The sequence below is a fragment of the Vigna unguiculata genome, chromosome 1, assembly GCF_037176805.1.
Source record: "Vigna unguiculata cultivar grain cowpea cultivar isolate G323 ecotype 2 chromosome 1, ASM3717680v1, whole genome shotgun sequence".
In the NCBI taxonomy this organism is placed as follows: Eukaryota; Viridiplantae; Streptophyta; class Magnoliopsida; order Fabales; family Fabaceae; genus Vigna; species Vigna unguiculata.
The window spans coordinates 44,715,111-44,729,961 of record NC_140792.1 but is presented as its reverse complement, the minus strand read 5'-3'; the positions used below and the strand labels follow the sequence as shown (position 1 = coordinate 44,729,961).

Below are 14,851 nucleotides of genomic sequence, written 5' to 3'. Positions count from 1 at the left end.
ATACGTATTATTTTTATCAATCCAACAAAATTACTTGTTAATGGGAAGGAATTATTTCATGTACTCAAAGGACAATGTTCTTAATATAAAGCTCGAAGAGTCCTTCATCGGGAAGATAATCTTTCGCGCATCATCTGAACTTCCCAATTTGTATGATTTATATTATGTGTGTACTTTGTTTCATGATAACAAATATTGTTGGTTAACAATATTTACGTTAGGTTTGATGAAATTGAATATCCCAAGACAAAAATTATTGGAGTGACAAGTGGACCTTTGTGTTGTCAATTTTTTTTTATATTTTGTCTTTTAAGGTGGAGTTATGCCTAACAAGGTTAGATTTTTTTATAGTTATTTTGTTATTATTTTCATATTACATTTAATTATTTTGTTTCGACTCTGGTTATGTGTGCTTGTGTAGTTATAATTTTGCTATAGCCCAACAAGATTATTTGTTAATTGGAAGGAACTATTTCACATATCCAAAGGACAATATTCTTAATATAAAGCTCGAAAAGTCCTTCATCGGGAAGATAATGTTTCACACATCATTTGAACTTGTCAATTTGTATGATTTATATTATGTGTGTACTTTGTTTCATGATAACAAATATTTTTGGTTAACAATATTTACGTTAGGTTTGATGAAATTAAATATCCCACTACAAAAAATATTGAAGTAACCAATGGACCTTTAGTGTTGTCAAGTTTTTTCTTTTTTTTGTCTTTTAAGGTGAAGTTATGCCCAACAAGGTTAGATTTTGCTATAGTTATTTTGTCATTATTTTAATATTACGTTTAGTTATTTTGTTTCGGCTCTGATAGAGTGTGCTTATGTAGTTATATTTTATCGTTCTATTGGATCCAATTATGGGAAAATAAGTTTGTTCATGGTCCGAAGATGGAACTAATTGTTTTTTTTTTAAATTAAGTTTAATTCTGATAAAACAATATAATATATTTGACTGGTTATGAGCAATATACGAATCAATTTATAATTTGAAGGATAATGTTCACTTACATTTTTTGATAGATATATTTCATGATAATTTGGAAGTTAATATTTCTATAAATTAATTTTTATTTATGTCACACTTTCTATCTTGTTTAAAAGTTAGTTAGAATTTATTTTCTCATCATTTGTCATAAGTCTTAAATACAAATAAAAGTTGAAAAAAATATAAAAAACCTCGCAAATACAACAGTTTCTTTTTATGTTTCTCTTGGTGAACAATATAGCATTATTTAGGAGTGGTAATGCAGATCGGTCCGGCTTGTTTAGGTCTGACACGTATTTGGTATGTCCAGCATTTTCAACGCGGGTTGAAAAATCTAGTCCGTCCCTCGTAAGTGTAGCATACGCGCCAACTCGTTTTTTTTTATAAGTTCATATGATAAAAAATTTAATGTATAAAAATTTGTAAAATTTTAACAAGGTCACAAAATTAAACAAATACTTTGAAAAGTTGGATAATAAATTAATAATTCAACAATTTCATTATATTTATATTTGTACTTTGACATACACTATGTATTTTAATATATTTAAAAACACATAGTAATTATCTTTTTCAATATATATATATATATATATATATATATATATATATAAATAAAGTTATGTATATATAATTAATAGTGGATCTCTTTAGAGCATGCCCCAAAAATTTTAAAATATTTTAAAATTATATTATTCAACGTTAATAAATAATAAAATATAAAATTAAACAAATTTATTAAAATATTTTAATATTTTTTTCATTATCTTTTGAGTTTTCAAATTTTGTATTTATCTTCTATTCTTATATATTTTATATTTTTTGTTTATGAGAAAATAAAAAGGAAGTTAAATACAAATGTATTTTTTTATTTTGATTTTTCACATGTTCTATTTCTTTATTGAAAATTGAAAACTAACTCTTTTTTACTTAAATTATTAATAATGAAATATTTGTTTAGTAAATAATTTCTTTTATCCTATGAACTTTTTCATATTTTCTTGTTTTTATGAATATTGAATAAAATGTTATATACTATATATTTTTTATAATCGTTTGTTTAGTTGTGACCTTCATATATATTCTTTTTCTAATTAAATTTCTTAATTATATATTAGATTTTAATAAATTATTTTTTATGTTTTTAAAATTGATATATAAATTAAGAGTAGAAAAATGTTTAGTTTTAGAAATAATAAGAGAAAATAAATAAAAATAATACAAATTTTATATTACCTTTTTTTAATATATATATATATATATATATATATATATTTAAAAATGTGAAATACTGACAATAATTTATTCAAAATTTATATATATTTAGAATAAGTTAATGTAAAATATATAAAAAAATAATTTTTTTCTTGTTTTTATCTATTTTGTCTTATTATTTCTAAAAAATAAATTAATATTTTTATTTTTTATTTATGTACCTATTTAAAAAACATAATATATATATTTTAATAATTGTCTGATTTACGATAAATAAAGTTACTTATTTCAGGGTTGAAGGTCAATTAGATTATGCTGTGTGATATCTTAACTGCAGATAAAATACGAGGAAAGAAGGGACAGATTATTATTATTAATAATTATAATTATTACTATCGATATGATTTTATGATTTTCTTTTTTAAATTTTGAAACTCGAGGTTAATTTAGATTTGCTCCTTGAAATTTCTACGATAATTATTTTCTTAAACATAACAAAACATATTTAGTTTCTAATAAATACAAAAGAGTTAAAAAGTTTAAAATAAAAACAAATTCGGGTTCATCCTGCACAAAAAAAGTAATTTATCTCTATTACAAAAAAGGCTAAACCCTGGTGACTGATTATCTGAGAATTGCTTGGAACGCAGAGCAAAGCACATCATCACGTTGAGCAGAAGAAGAGAAAGCAAAGGAAAAGGCCCTGCTACTACTTCTTCACTCTGGAGTTAACCCGTCTCTAGGGCACACGTCAGCGGTGCGTGCGGAGATGGAGATTCCAAAGGAGCAGATGGAGCAGAGGCTCAATTTCAACGGAGACCCTTCAAACCCTCATTCTCACGACAATGGCAACGGATTCAACCACTTCCAACCCCTCGATTCGGGATACGCTCTTAACCATTCCGTTCCTCGCCCTCCCCGCAAACGCCCCTGGCACCACTCCAACCAAGGAACTTCTCCAGGTACTACAATTTTTCTCACAACTCCTTTATTTGCACGCGCAATAGCGTTTCCGTGTTGTTTTATCACGCTTTAGCTTCCTCAGTTATGCGATTTCGTTCTCGCAGATCAAGTGGACAGTGCGAATAATGTGAAAGTTTATGTTGCTCCTGTTCCGAGAACTGCCACGGAGGCTGAGGTAAGTCTATTTCCCGTGAAATGTGAACCGCCAACATTTTCACACTGGTGTTGTGTTTGAATCTGTTGATATAATAGAGGATATCGTACGTTAGTAGTTAATTCACACTATATAGTAATGGAAATGATCATTTTATTTTATCCCTGTCTCTATTTTGTGGGAATGGTGAATCCTGGAATAAATTGATTTTATTTCATCACCTTATTTATCTTCAGTTTGTTACAGTTATTACCCATTTCATGCTCTAAGCATACTTGTAATTTGAAATTATAACAAATGTCATTTCATACACACTGTAATCAATCCCACCCACGTTCCATTTTTATTATTGGAAATCTATTTTCTACTCCGAATTTGCTCAAATTGTTACTGTAATCCCTGTTCCAAAGCAACAGCGACACTCTTGGTGGGTAATTAGGATGTCAGTTGCTAAGAGATATTGTCCCTACCTGTATTTTAAGGGCCTGCCCTATAGGTGAAGAATGGTCCACTGTGATGTTGTCTTCTGGAATTTTTGTCATGCATATTTTTAGCAGAATGTGTGATGTTATATTTGTTTAATATTCTTTCTTCTTTTTCTTTTCGTCTTTATAATAGCTCTTACTCTTCTATATCTTCTCATTTTTGTGATTCCATTTCAGATCCGTCCTGTATTTGAAGAACATGGAACTATTGTTGAGGTTGTTCTTTTAAAAGACAAGAGAACAGGTGTACGGCAAGGTATATATAGTAACTATTATTTGTATCATCCACATTTTGTGCGTTTTGGCCTTCCAATGACTGTGAGGAGCAGGGAATTTAATTTGATTCTTGCATTTGTGTATATAATATGTTCGATATTATATCTACAAGTATTAACGCTAGGTCAAATTTGTTAAACTTATGCAGGAAGTTGTTTTGTGAAATATGCAACATTTGATGAAGCTGACAGGGCTATCAAGGCTTTAAACAATCAATATACATTTGTTGGGGTAAGAAGAACAACCTATGGTTTAGTTAAACCTCTTCTTTGCTATTCATTTCATTAATCTAAACTTGTTTTTATTATTTGACATATTTACATTTCCTAGGAATCATATCCTGTTGTTGTCAAATTTGCTGATCGAGAACTTGAACGTCTTGGTAATTTTTTTTAAAATTCTTGTTCTTTTGAACCTGTTTATTAAGATCCGTACTACTATGCCTATGTCAGGTTCCTTAGCCGATTATGAATATAGGTGTTTGCATAAGCTAAATCCCTAATTAAATTTTTGAAAATTAGTTATTAGGACAGTTTATTATGGATTCTGTATGTACGTCACGGTATAGTTGTCAACTCTAGGTCTTGAAAAGATTATTAAAATCAAGATAAAGTTATTAAAATTAAAGCAGCTAAATTTTTTTCACTGACTTTTTGCACTTGGCATTATAGCTTTTCCTTACTGACCAACAAAACGTGATATTAAGCTGCTTTATTTACTGCTGCCTGCCTATACATGCTGATTGATGCGGAATTGAGTATTGTTTTCTTTTCTTTGCCTGCCTCTTCCTTTGAAAGAGTAAGTTTGAAAGGACAAATTTTGAATACTAGAATGCGTGGTATTCTTATTCTCGAACTTGCACACTATATTTCGGATTGGATAATATAGGACAAGGATGAGAAACGAGAGAGATTGTGTAGCTTTAACTTGTTTGAATAGAGGAGAAACAGGGAGTAGAAGTTACTAAATTCTATGGACCCCACCGTTTAAGAAATCTTTGTAGTTATTATTCAAGACTCAAATCTTACAATTTGATGTGTTTTGACTATCTATCGATTTGTATCACAAAATGAATCTTAAATGACTTTGTATCCTATGATACATAAATAAATTTATGCAATTTCGTATCGATTCAACAATTCATATACTATGCGATGCTCTCACCTCCTCTGAACTTCTATATTTTTCCACAATTTCTCCTGACATGTTTAGGGATAATTTCTGGGAAAATATAGAAAAACTTTTGTGTGAAATTTGAGTTATATACTATGTCTAGGGAAGTTTCTGCAGCTTTTCAAAATAGTGGGAAGTTTTGAGAAATAATGACAAAATTCAAGGAAGTCAGGAGCAGTGTACTCTACTTCTTCCAATCATAGGGTTATTTTTTGAGAGAATCAACTATGTTGTCATTTTTATATTTATGGTTTAGCAGCTTTAAAGACGAGGTTTAAATAGTATGCGGAAGTTTATTTGGATGGTTGAGACAAGCCCTTCTTATGAGTATGTAATTTTTAGGTTTAAATTTAATATTTCTAAGAGTTCATTCTATTATGTTGATATTTTAAGTTTGGTTGATGAGAACATGGCATGGAACATGGTTTACTTTCTCCAGCAAGTAATGAGCAGTTTAAAGAATTACACTCTTTTCTGTTTAGTTTATGCGAACCTTTTTCTTTTCTTTTTCTAGGGGCTCGAGGGTTTTCCCGTAACATGGAAAAGAAAGATCCTTTAGAAGGTAAGCTTTTGAGAGAATCAACTATGTTGTCATTGTTTTATATTTATGGTGTTAGCAGCTTTAAAGACGAGGTTTAAATAGTATGCAGAAGTTTATTTGAATGGTTGGGATAAGCCCTTCTTATTAGTATGTAATTTTTAGTTTTAAATTTGATATTTCTAAGTTCATTCTATTATCTTCATATTTTAAGTTTGGTTGATGAGAACATGGCATGGAACATGGTTTACTTTCTCCAGCAAGTAATGAGTTTAAAGAATTAAACTCTTGTGTTTAGTTTATGTGAACCTTTTTATTTTCTTTTTCTAGGGGTTCGTGGGTTTTGCCGTAACATGGAAAAGAAAGATCCTTTAGAAGGCAAGCTTCTCAGCTTTTTTTTTCCTAGGATAGTCGTTGGCTACTATAATATATGATTGTCTAATCTAATATTTTATTGTTTAGTGCCCAACTGACTACTTGCTTTTGTATTCTTGTTTTGTCTCTGTTTTTCAGTGGTGGCAGATAAAGTTTTTGTTAGTTGCTTCAACAAAGAGGCTTCAAAAAAGGAAATTGAAGAAGTATGTTTCACCATTCACATTCTTTTCACCCACATATATTTTAGCATCTCCTGAAAACGACCTTTTACATTTTTTCATGCCAATGATTGTATCCATGGATTTGTATTTAGCTGAAGGATAAGCTAATTGTAGTTTGCCTGTAGAAATGTACCTAGATCCACTCCCTAGGTTGGCTCCTATTAAATTTGAACAGATCTAGATATAGATACAAAAACAAATATTGGTTATCATGTGGACACTTCACATGAGGCTGGTATGTGGCAAATGGCTAGCAAAAACTGTTAGTTACCAACACGTTTATTATGTAACTGTTTGCAGCCTAATTCAGTTTAAATGGGTTGATATGATAACTTCTATTTATTTATTATGGTAGCTGCATTTTTCTATGGTATAGTATTTGGAATATCCTTTATAATCTGCAGGTTATTATATTAATGTTATGTTTCTGAGTTTTGTATACTTATTGTGTGCAGATATTTTCCCCTTATGGACATGTAGAAGATATCTTCATTGCAACCAGTCGTGGTTAGTCTTTGCTCTTGTCATGGAGTGTATTTCATACAATATATTTTCAGGAATGACATGTATTGGATTGTCTTTTATTTCTTTCCCAACAAAAGAAGTTGCAGACTAACCTATATTAAAAACTAGGAGTGAGAGACAGTGGGTGAAATTGAACTCTTCATATCTTTGTCAGACCTCATTGAACCAAAATTTTCTTCAAGAAGCTTACAATGAAAATCTTAAATGTTAGGAGATCCCAAGTTAATTGCTTCGTAAGAGAAAATTAGTTAGAGAGAAAATAATTAAAATGTAAATAATAAGAGGGAAAGAAAAGAGCAAGCCTTGGGTTCTGGAATAGAATTTGCACAGGGTAAAGGGGTAGAGTCCAGGCGTCTCAACTATTTGAAGACTGGGGATGCGGAGAAAATCATTGTATCTTTATTGATCTTTGTTTTGTATCTCCTTGATACTGAGAAGAGACTATATGTTGCCATAATTTTTTTTTACATATTTCCAGACCTATTCTATCATAAATTTACTCAATGTTTGGATACTATACATAAAGAGAGAGGACCGTGGTCAATCCCCGATGGACTATTTGGATTTTTAGCTATGATTGCTTTTAGCACCTAGTCTTGTATTTACTTTTTGTCATCTACTTATTATCATGGTTATCATTTTCACCTAACTTGTCGTGTGGATGCATTTCTCAATTTCCTAGGATATGCTTTTGTCAAATTTTCTAACAGAGAAATGGCATTAGCTGCAATCAAAGGACTGAATAGAACCTTCACGATGAGAGTAAAGCTAATTTATTTATTTATTTAATTCATACATCTTACTCTGTCCACTTTCAATTGTTAACTAAAGTCTTATTTTTTAATCACCTAGGGTTGTGATCATCCATTAATTGTTCGTTTTGCGGATCCCAAGAAACCTAGGACAGGAGAGTCAAGGTTTTACTTTTTCATCCATCTATCTCTTATATAAATATGTTTATTACATCTTTTATTATTAATAAATTAATAATACATCACAAGTTAGCAACTACATTTACATGCTACAATCTTTGATTTTTATTTATTATTTTTTTGTAGAGGGAATGGGACTTTTCAGTTCAGCAAATTTAATTTTCTTGGCTAAGTGGCAATGACTCTTTACTTAGTAAATGAAAATAAAATGTTAAATTCATACGTTGTCCTAACTGTTTAAGGGTGCATGTTTTCTAGTGTGAGCCAGGCTAGGTTAGATTGGTAAAGTGGACAAGGTGGACTGTAAGTCCACATCTTAGAACAAGTCAATATCAATCTGAACTGGCTTGTTTCTCCTAAACTGCTCTAGTTGAAACGTGTTTGATGGCTTAATCGATTCTTAACTAGTTTAAATTTGATCTCGTTGGTTTTTTTGGTTACTTCTACCTAGAATCCCATAATACATAGAACGTGGGATTCAAACTGCAAACCACATACCTCCCAATTGGATTCTAACACACTGTTCTTATGTCAAAACCTTGCCAGACATGCTATACTTGAATCAGGGTATGTTTGATGCAAGATTTTTGGGTGGTGCTTAAAATTTTAATCAACACGCTCTAAGTGGTGTTAAACTGTCATGCTTTTAATATATTAGTCATATTTATGAAAGAAAGTCCTGTTATAAAAAGGAATTTGAAGTCTATTGTTGTTCAACCGAACTCAGATCATTCAACTATGTATTGGTTTCCCTTTGTTGTTCAACCAGGAGATAATTTTAGACTTGTATTTATGTTCTATTCCTATGTATACTTCTTCAGGTCCAACTATTTATCTGTGAATGCAAATTTTGGACCCTGTTCTCAAGAACCAGCAGTATGGTTTGTTTCGCTTCATTTGCCCTTCTTCTATATTAATTACGAAACACATGACTTGCTAAATAAATTGCAAATTATTGTCTTTTCACAGGCCACTACCAAATTTTGGTGATCCCAACTGTGGAGGAAGTATGTTGCCTATTGCCCCACATCATTCCTCAATTCCACACCCACAAGTTACTACTCATATGCAAAACTGGGAACCTGGTGCTCCTGTGGTACAACATTCATTTCCCCCACAACAATTGCATTCACAGTTGGGTTCGATGCCTTTCGGGTCAATTCAAGCTCCAAAATTGCCTTCTCAGTCTCAGCCATTTATTACTGAGGTGCAGAGACAGCCATATCCGGCAGATTCATCAGTTCAAAATATAGAGCAGCACCTTAGTTCACAGGTTAGTTACTAACAGGTAATAATATGCATTGATCATTATAAGTCTCTCTTTTATGAAAATTTTGGTCGTGATTTAAGTGAATTTCTGTTATTGAAGAGGTGAATTGGTGTTGTTGAATTGATATTATTATCTATTGTACTCATGGGTTTATGTTTCTACTTAACCATAACTGCCTTTAATCTTCAAATTATATTTTTAGTTCTCCCAAAAACAAATGCATCTTTGCTGTTACAAATTCAATGGCAAATTCATGAATTTCTTGGATGCCTCTGTCTTCCTTTTTGAAGCATTTAGATTTTTGTGTCTTTCAGTTAAACTATATGCATTGTTATAATTGAGGATGATTTTAGTCTTGTAAAAAGGTGTAGAGAGAAACTAAGGATGTAAGAGAAAATTGTTCAGAGGGATCTCATGGTCAATAGTATCTCTGAAAAGTTTGGTCTGTAATTGAAACCCATTACATCGAGCAATTCATGTTACCAACCTTACCTGGGAAGATAAGTCTTGGAAATTAGATTTAATTATAACTCAATCTCACATAATCAATTAATAAAGTGCGGATTGCACTCACCTATATACTATAATTTGACTAATATCTTTGGTATATTTTAGATCTCCGATCCCCTTAATGTTGGGGACTTAGTGAGTGGCATGATTGGTCCAACAAACCTTGTTAGGATAGATTTGGGATCTCCAACAAAAAGCATAATGGCTATTTATCTAATAGAGGAATGGTATTAGAAGAGTTCAGTTTATTTGGTATAAGTAATGGCAAAATACTGAAGAGGCCATTCTTTTTTTTATGCACCTCTGACCATTAAATACATTGGAAATGTTTAAATGGATTATTTAATGTGACAAATTACTGTTGAAGCACCTTTATTGGAAGACTACAATAGTTTTCTCACTTTATTGTTCTCCCAGCTGGCTAGTCAGACTGGAAGCAACCCTAGTACAGCTGCTGGCAATACCCCACCTGATATGCCTTCAAGTCCCCAAGATGAAGAATTTCCAGAGTGTGACTGGAGTGAACACTACTGCCCCGATGGTGTTAAGTACTACTACAACTGTGTCACTTGTGAAAGCAGAGTAATGTTTCAACTGTTTGATCTTTTGTTCATACAATCTGTTTTTTGGATTTCTGTCACTTTGGTGTGTGATGGTTATTACTCTTGGAGCAGTGGGAGAAGCCTGAAGAGTATGCCTTGTACGAGAAAGAATCTCAGAAGCAGCCGGAGCTGGAGGATAATTGCTGCAGTCTTTCACAATTGTCGTCATGTTCCTCCCAACAAGTTGCTGAAAAACACCAGGTGCATTCTCAGATGTATTTCTCCCATAAAAAGTTCAGCAAAATAAATAAAATAACTACCTGACCAATAAACATGGTTATATTTCAAGCCCTAATTGTTTGAAAAGTAATCTAACATTCTGTAGTTTTGCAGGAAACAAATCATGACCACAGACAGTCAAATACAAGTCCTGTTGTTGCATAGATGTGATGTTATTGTTTTTAGGCTACTGAAAGCACATGTTGTTCACAATTACTATATTGACCTTCAAATTCCTAGAAACCAAGCCTAACGGTTTATCACGAGGTTGTACGTATTCTTATTGCCTCATTTATTTATTTCAATGGCTATTGCTAGTCTGTAAATTGGAAATTTGCTAGTTTCCTAACAGCTCAGTATACAGTGCGTCTTAAAGGGATACAATCATGGTAAGTAATTCTCGGATATATCTAGATTATAAAAATGTCTTTGATTTTTTTGAGAGGCAAGGTAGGTTGAGCTTTTAACTCATGGGAGCTGGAATATCTCATGACTCTAAAACTTACTACCAGAACGAGACATAGTCTGAAATGTTAATGATACCCTTCAGTCTTGTGTTTGTGGGATGGCGTTTTATGTCCCTGTATTGGTTGAGTGAGAGGAACGGGAGATCGATTAAAGCCTATCAGGGAGCTTGATAAGAAATGTGGCTCCACTGCCACTGTATGGTCTGCAAAGTTCAGAACGGTACCCACATATAGTTTACGTGTAAGTTTTCAACGCGTACTAATAATTATTGTTGATATTGGAATTGAAGATGAATATGATGGCCTTTTCTGCTGCAGTGGTGCCATGTGCTAAATGGTGTACCCAAATGCCCGTCTCATTCACTCCGTGTTACCTTTCATCGTTGTCCTGGATTCTGTTGACTGTAGAGGTTCCTGTGGAGTACCCAGAAATAATGACATTTAAGTCAAATGGATAACTTTTGAAATTGTATTTTTATCAAAGTTTGATAATGGTTCGCAAGCCGGCAGGATCGTTTTGCAGTCATTTATTTGTCTGGGAGTAAAGTAATAGAAGATAGGTAAATTAAAAGACAATAAGTGGCTGAGCAATTCAATATGGGTTGGTAATTATTCCCTGTTCTTTCTGAATTGAAGAGTTCTAATTCGATGCAATGTATTTGCCACTTAATGGAGAGGGAGCGTATAATGGGAAGGAATAGCGGGGCCCCAGTGGCTCTTTGATGGTGGCGTATCATATGCATCCTCTTAGTGCGCGTTGGTCTATGCCTATATTAACTTACAATTATTCTCTTAGACCACATCCTCACCTGCTCTATATAACCAAACTTATGAAAGAATACGACACCAGCTATTATGGTGCTTTCACAGATTAAGCTAAAACTAGTCATTATGAAGATCTATTCCATCGTCCAAGCCAGATCACGCTTTAAATGTAATCCTTGTTCCACTTTTCTTTTCTTCACTTCTCGTGCTTTTAATTTCACCCTCTTTCACATCTTCAATGAATCAATTCCATCAATGGAATACATGGCAAAGTTTGATCGGATTGTCAATGGTTGAACTACTCTTCCTATTTATTACCCCGTTACCATATTGGGTTCGATCTTTCACCAATGTATCTTAAAAATTACAAGAAAATTTCCCTACAATTTCCTTTTCGCTGGACTACAGGGACCTGACAAAGCAAGCAAACTTGCACCCCGATTATTCCCTTTTGAAAGCCTAAACCTAATAATCTGTAATGTCGTGCCAGTGGTAAACGCACATTCCCTCAACAAAAAGAAACAAAAACACAAGACAAACGACGGGTCAGAATCTCACGATTAAAAAGAGGATAGAACCCTATTTGCCTTATTTTTATTTTGTTTTGTTATCATTTTCACTCACAGTCCAATCCACCAACGGATACTCTTATTTGTCCTTTTATTTATTTTCTATCCATTAAATATCAGATATCGGATCGAAACAGGAAACTAGATCCCAAGACACGTCAACGAGAAAGCAGTGCCTGCACCGGATCAAAATCTATCTATGCTACGCCGATATTCATGCCAAGGTCCTATCTGTATATTATATACGTGCATAAAGATAAAGTGGGTTACACAAGCATGATTGATCCCAGCCATCAAGGAAAACTAAAACTTAAATATATATATATATATATATATATATATATATATATATATATATATATATATATATATATATATATATATATGTTCCAGTGCAGCAATGGAGTTCTCATCTATACTCTCCTACAAAAAGTAATAATAAGAAATCACATAGTAACAGCAATGGAATTGTCATCTAGTCTTGTTTGAACATAAGTGAAGGAACAACATCTTGAAGACGCCCATAGTCACTCAACAACGCTGTCTCTTGAGGAAAAGTGACATTCTTTGGAGAGAGGAAACCCAGAGAAGACAATGCATCGACATGGAGTGGTTGTTGGTGCTGCTGCTGATAATATTGGGACATGTAGTTCTCAGATCCAGACATTAGCGAACAAAAATTATTGGAGCGACCCATAACCGGGCTTGGATGAGTGTGTTGGCCTTCGTAGGTTGTCACCACAATGCTTGGGTCGCTGAAAGATCGCTCCACGCGTTTCTTCACATTACACGAAACACTGGTGCAACGATAGTAGCTCCTGTTCAAATGTTGAGAGCGTTTAATTTATTTTTGGGTGGTTTAAACGAAACAAAATGGAACCGAAAGTGAAGAAGTGAAGGAAGCAAAAGGTGTATTGCAGAATGAGATAAAGTGTTGTTACCTGGGAAAAGGGCTGTTTTTCACAGCTTTTTGACCGTACTTTCTCCATCTGTACCCATCTTCCAGATGATCCACCTCGCTTTTCGTCATGAACGCGAATCTCGGTTCCCTCTGTCTCTTCTGATTTGTCTTCTTAGCCTTCAACCTAAAACCATCCCAGAAAACCATCAAATCTTATTAGAATCTTCCAAACATTAAATAAATCAACGTACAACTATTCCTCATCACAAAAATATTATAAAAAACAAATACCCAGCCCCCATCTTATTCATCATCCCCTACCCCTAATTAGATTATCAAATGCGTAATTCACACTCAACCTCCCCCAAGGTTTTTGTTCCTCCGATCATTCAAACACCAAAGATGTTTTTTTTTTTTTTTTTTTTCAAAATGCGAATCCTAGGCTTAAATAACCAAATAACTACACAAAATGAAGTAAACAAAAGAATTTTAAAAAGGCGAGAGAGAATTAGAACATTAGAGAAAGAAACGTACTGTTCCTTTGTCTTTTTGTGCTCATCATGTGTTTGGTCTACAGTTCTATTCTTTTGTTCATCGTTGAGAGCCTCACTGGACGCGGAGGAAATGGATGAAGAGTTCGGAGTCGCAGGTTGCTGGTTGGTTACCTCGGACCAATCTTTCTTAGTCTGAGGTAGTTCCTTAACATCAGAGGTTGGAAGCAGTTCCACGTTGGACCCTAAAGGCAAATCAAGCAGAGGACTGTATTCTTGCACACCCAACAACTCCATAAACCCTAAAGAGCTCTTGTCATCAGAGAAATCAAGCAATGGATAATTAAAGTGGAAGGACGATGACCCTATGGCATAATCCTCCTTCTTCTTCACACCCATCGTCATCATCACCGTATTATTATCCATATATATATATATATATATACTTATCTCTCAAATGCCCAATCTGAAATAATCCTTCATTCAAAAAGCTACAAGAGCAGTGAGATAGATACGATAAATATATGATCGATCTGGTTAGGTGGATGAAAGAAGAGAGAAAGAAAGAAAGAAAGAAAGATTGATAGCGGAGCTTTGTGGGTTGGAAGAAAGTGAAAGGTGATTGTGGAAATGAGTTGGAAGTGAAAGAAGCAAGTAGTAATGAATGAATATGAATACATATACATACATAAGTTCCATAGTTAAAGCCAAAAACAGTGACACCAAAGAGGTCACCGGCAATTGTAGGTTAGTGGGTGGTACGGACAACGTGGCAGCCGGTGGCATTCAATGCATGGTCGACGTTTTCATACGTAGCGCATCATTGATTCATTGTGGGCGTGTTTTCTGTTTCTGTGTGTGAACGGGGTTACGCTACCTCCTTCTCTTACGGAACCAAACACGTTATGGATTCTAATCCTCTTTACGGGGGAAAGGACGTAACTACAAAATTTCGGTGCAAAATACTCAAAAAAAAACACTTCTTTTCTTTTTCTTATTCATTTTGCTCTTCTGGACTAACATTTTCATTCGCATATTATAATGTGAAAGATTAAGGCTGTAATTAACTACTGAGTTTATTACAATCTAACTAGTTCATGTAAATGTTTATATTAATTAATGTGGAATTTTATTACTTAAGCACTTAAGATAAATTTTAATTTTAATTCAATAACAGTATAAAAAGTTCATACTAGCAACCA

The 14,851-nt window shown here is 33.1% G+C and overlaps 2 protein-coding genes across 2 annotated transcripts; one reads left to right on the top strand and one right to left on the bottom strand.

The window, feature by feature from the left end:
- Window positions 1-2,814: 2,814 nt before the first annotated feature.
- Window positions 2,815-10,782, top strand: LOC114183583 (flowering time control protein-related / FCA gamma-like protein). Its single transcript, XM_028070659.2, has 16 exons — window positions 2,815-3,175; window positions 3,281-3,351; window positions 3,993-4,071; window positions 4,240-4,322; window positions 4,422-4,473; window positions 5,779-5,826; window positions 6,133-6,180; window positions 6,316-6,380; window positions 6,854-6,905; window positions 7,606-7,685; window positions 7,776-7,840; window positions 8,677-8,736; window positions 8,825-9,128; window positions 10,053-10,217; window positions 10,310-10,438; window positions 10,571-10,782. Exons 1-16 carry the CDS (start codon window positions 2,983-2,985, stop codon window positions 10,619-10,621), a joined length of 1,545 nt encoding a protein of 514 aa, XP_027926460.2. The 5' UTR covers window positions 2,815-2,982; the 3' UTR covers window positions 10,622-10,782.
- A 1,688-nt stretch (window positions 10,783-12,470) lies between these two features.
- Window positions 12,471-14,310, bottom strand: LOC114183609 (WRKY transcription factor 23-like). Its single transcript, XM_028070692.2, has 3 exons — window positions 13,693-14,310; window positions 13,199-13,342; window positions 12,471-13,075 (listed from the first exon to the last, which is right to left on the bottom strand). Exons 1-3 carry the CDS (start codon window positions 14,073-14,075, stop codon window positions 12,733-12,735), a joined length of 870 nt encoding a protein of 289 aa, XP_027926493.1. The 5' UTR covers window positions 14,076-14,310; the 3' UTR covers window positions 12,471-12,732.
- Between the last annotated feature and the right edge of the window lie 541 nt (window positions 14,311-14,851).

What these genes read in the sequence shown, in the direction of transcription:
- LOC114183609 (XM_028070692.2), bottom strand. Translation starts at nt 14,075, where the DNA reads ATGGATAATAATACGGTGATGATGACGATGGGTGTGAAGAAGAAGGAG. An exon ending in CACAAAAAGACAAAGGAACA is followed by an intron (nt 13,343 to 13,692) that starts GTACGTTTCTTT and finishes GGATGGTTTTAG; the next exon opens with GTTGAAGGCTAAGAAGACAA. An exon ending in AAAAACAGCCCTTTTCCCAG is followed by an intron (nt 13,076 to 13,198) that starts GTAACAACACTT and finishes ACATTTGAACAG; the next exon opens with GAGCTACTATCGTTGCACCA.
- LOC114183583 (XM_028070659.2), top strand. Translation starts at nt 2,983, where the DNA reads ATGGAGATTCCAAAGGAGCAGATGGAGCAGAGGCTCAATTTCAACGGA. An exon ending in AAAGAAAGATCCTTTAGAAG is followed by an intron (nt 6,181 to 6,315) that starts GCAAGCTTCTCA and finishes TCTGTTTTTCAG; the next exon opens with TGGTGGCAGATAAAGTTTTT. An exon ending in CCTAGGACAGGAGAGTCAAG is followed by an intron (nt 7,841 to 8,676) that starts GTTTTACTTTTT and finishes ATACTTCTTCAG; the next exon opens with GTCCAACTATTTATCTGTGA.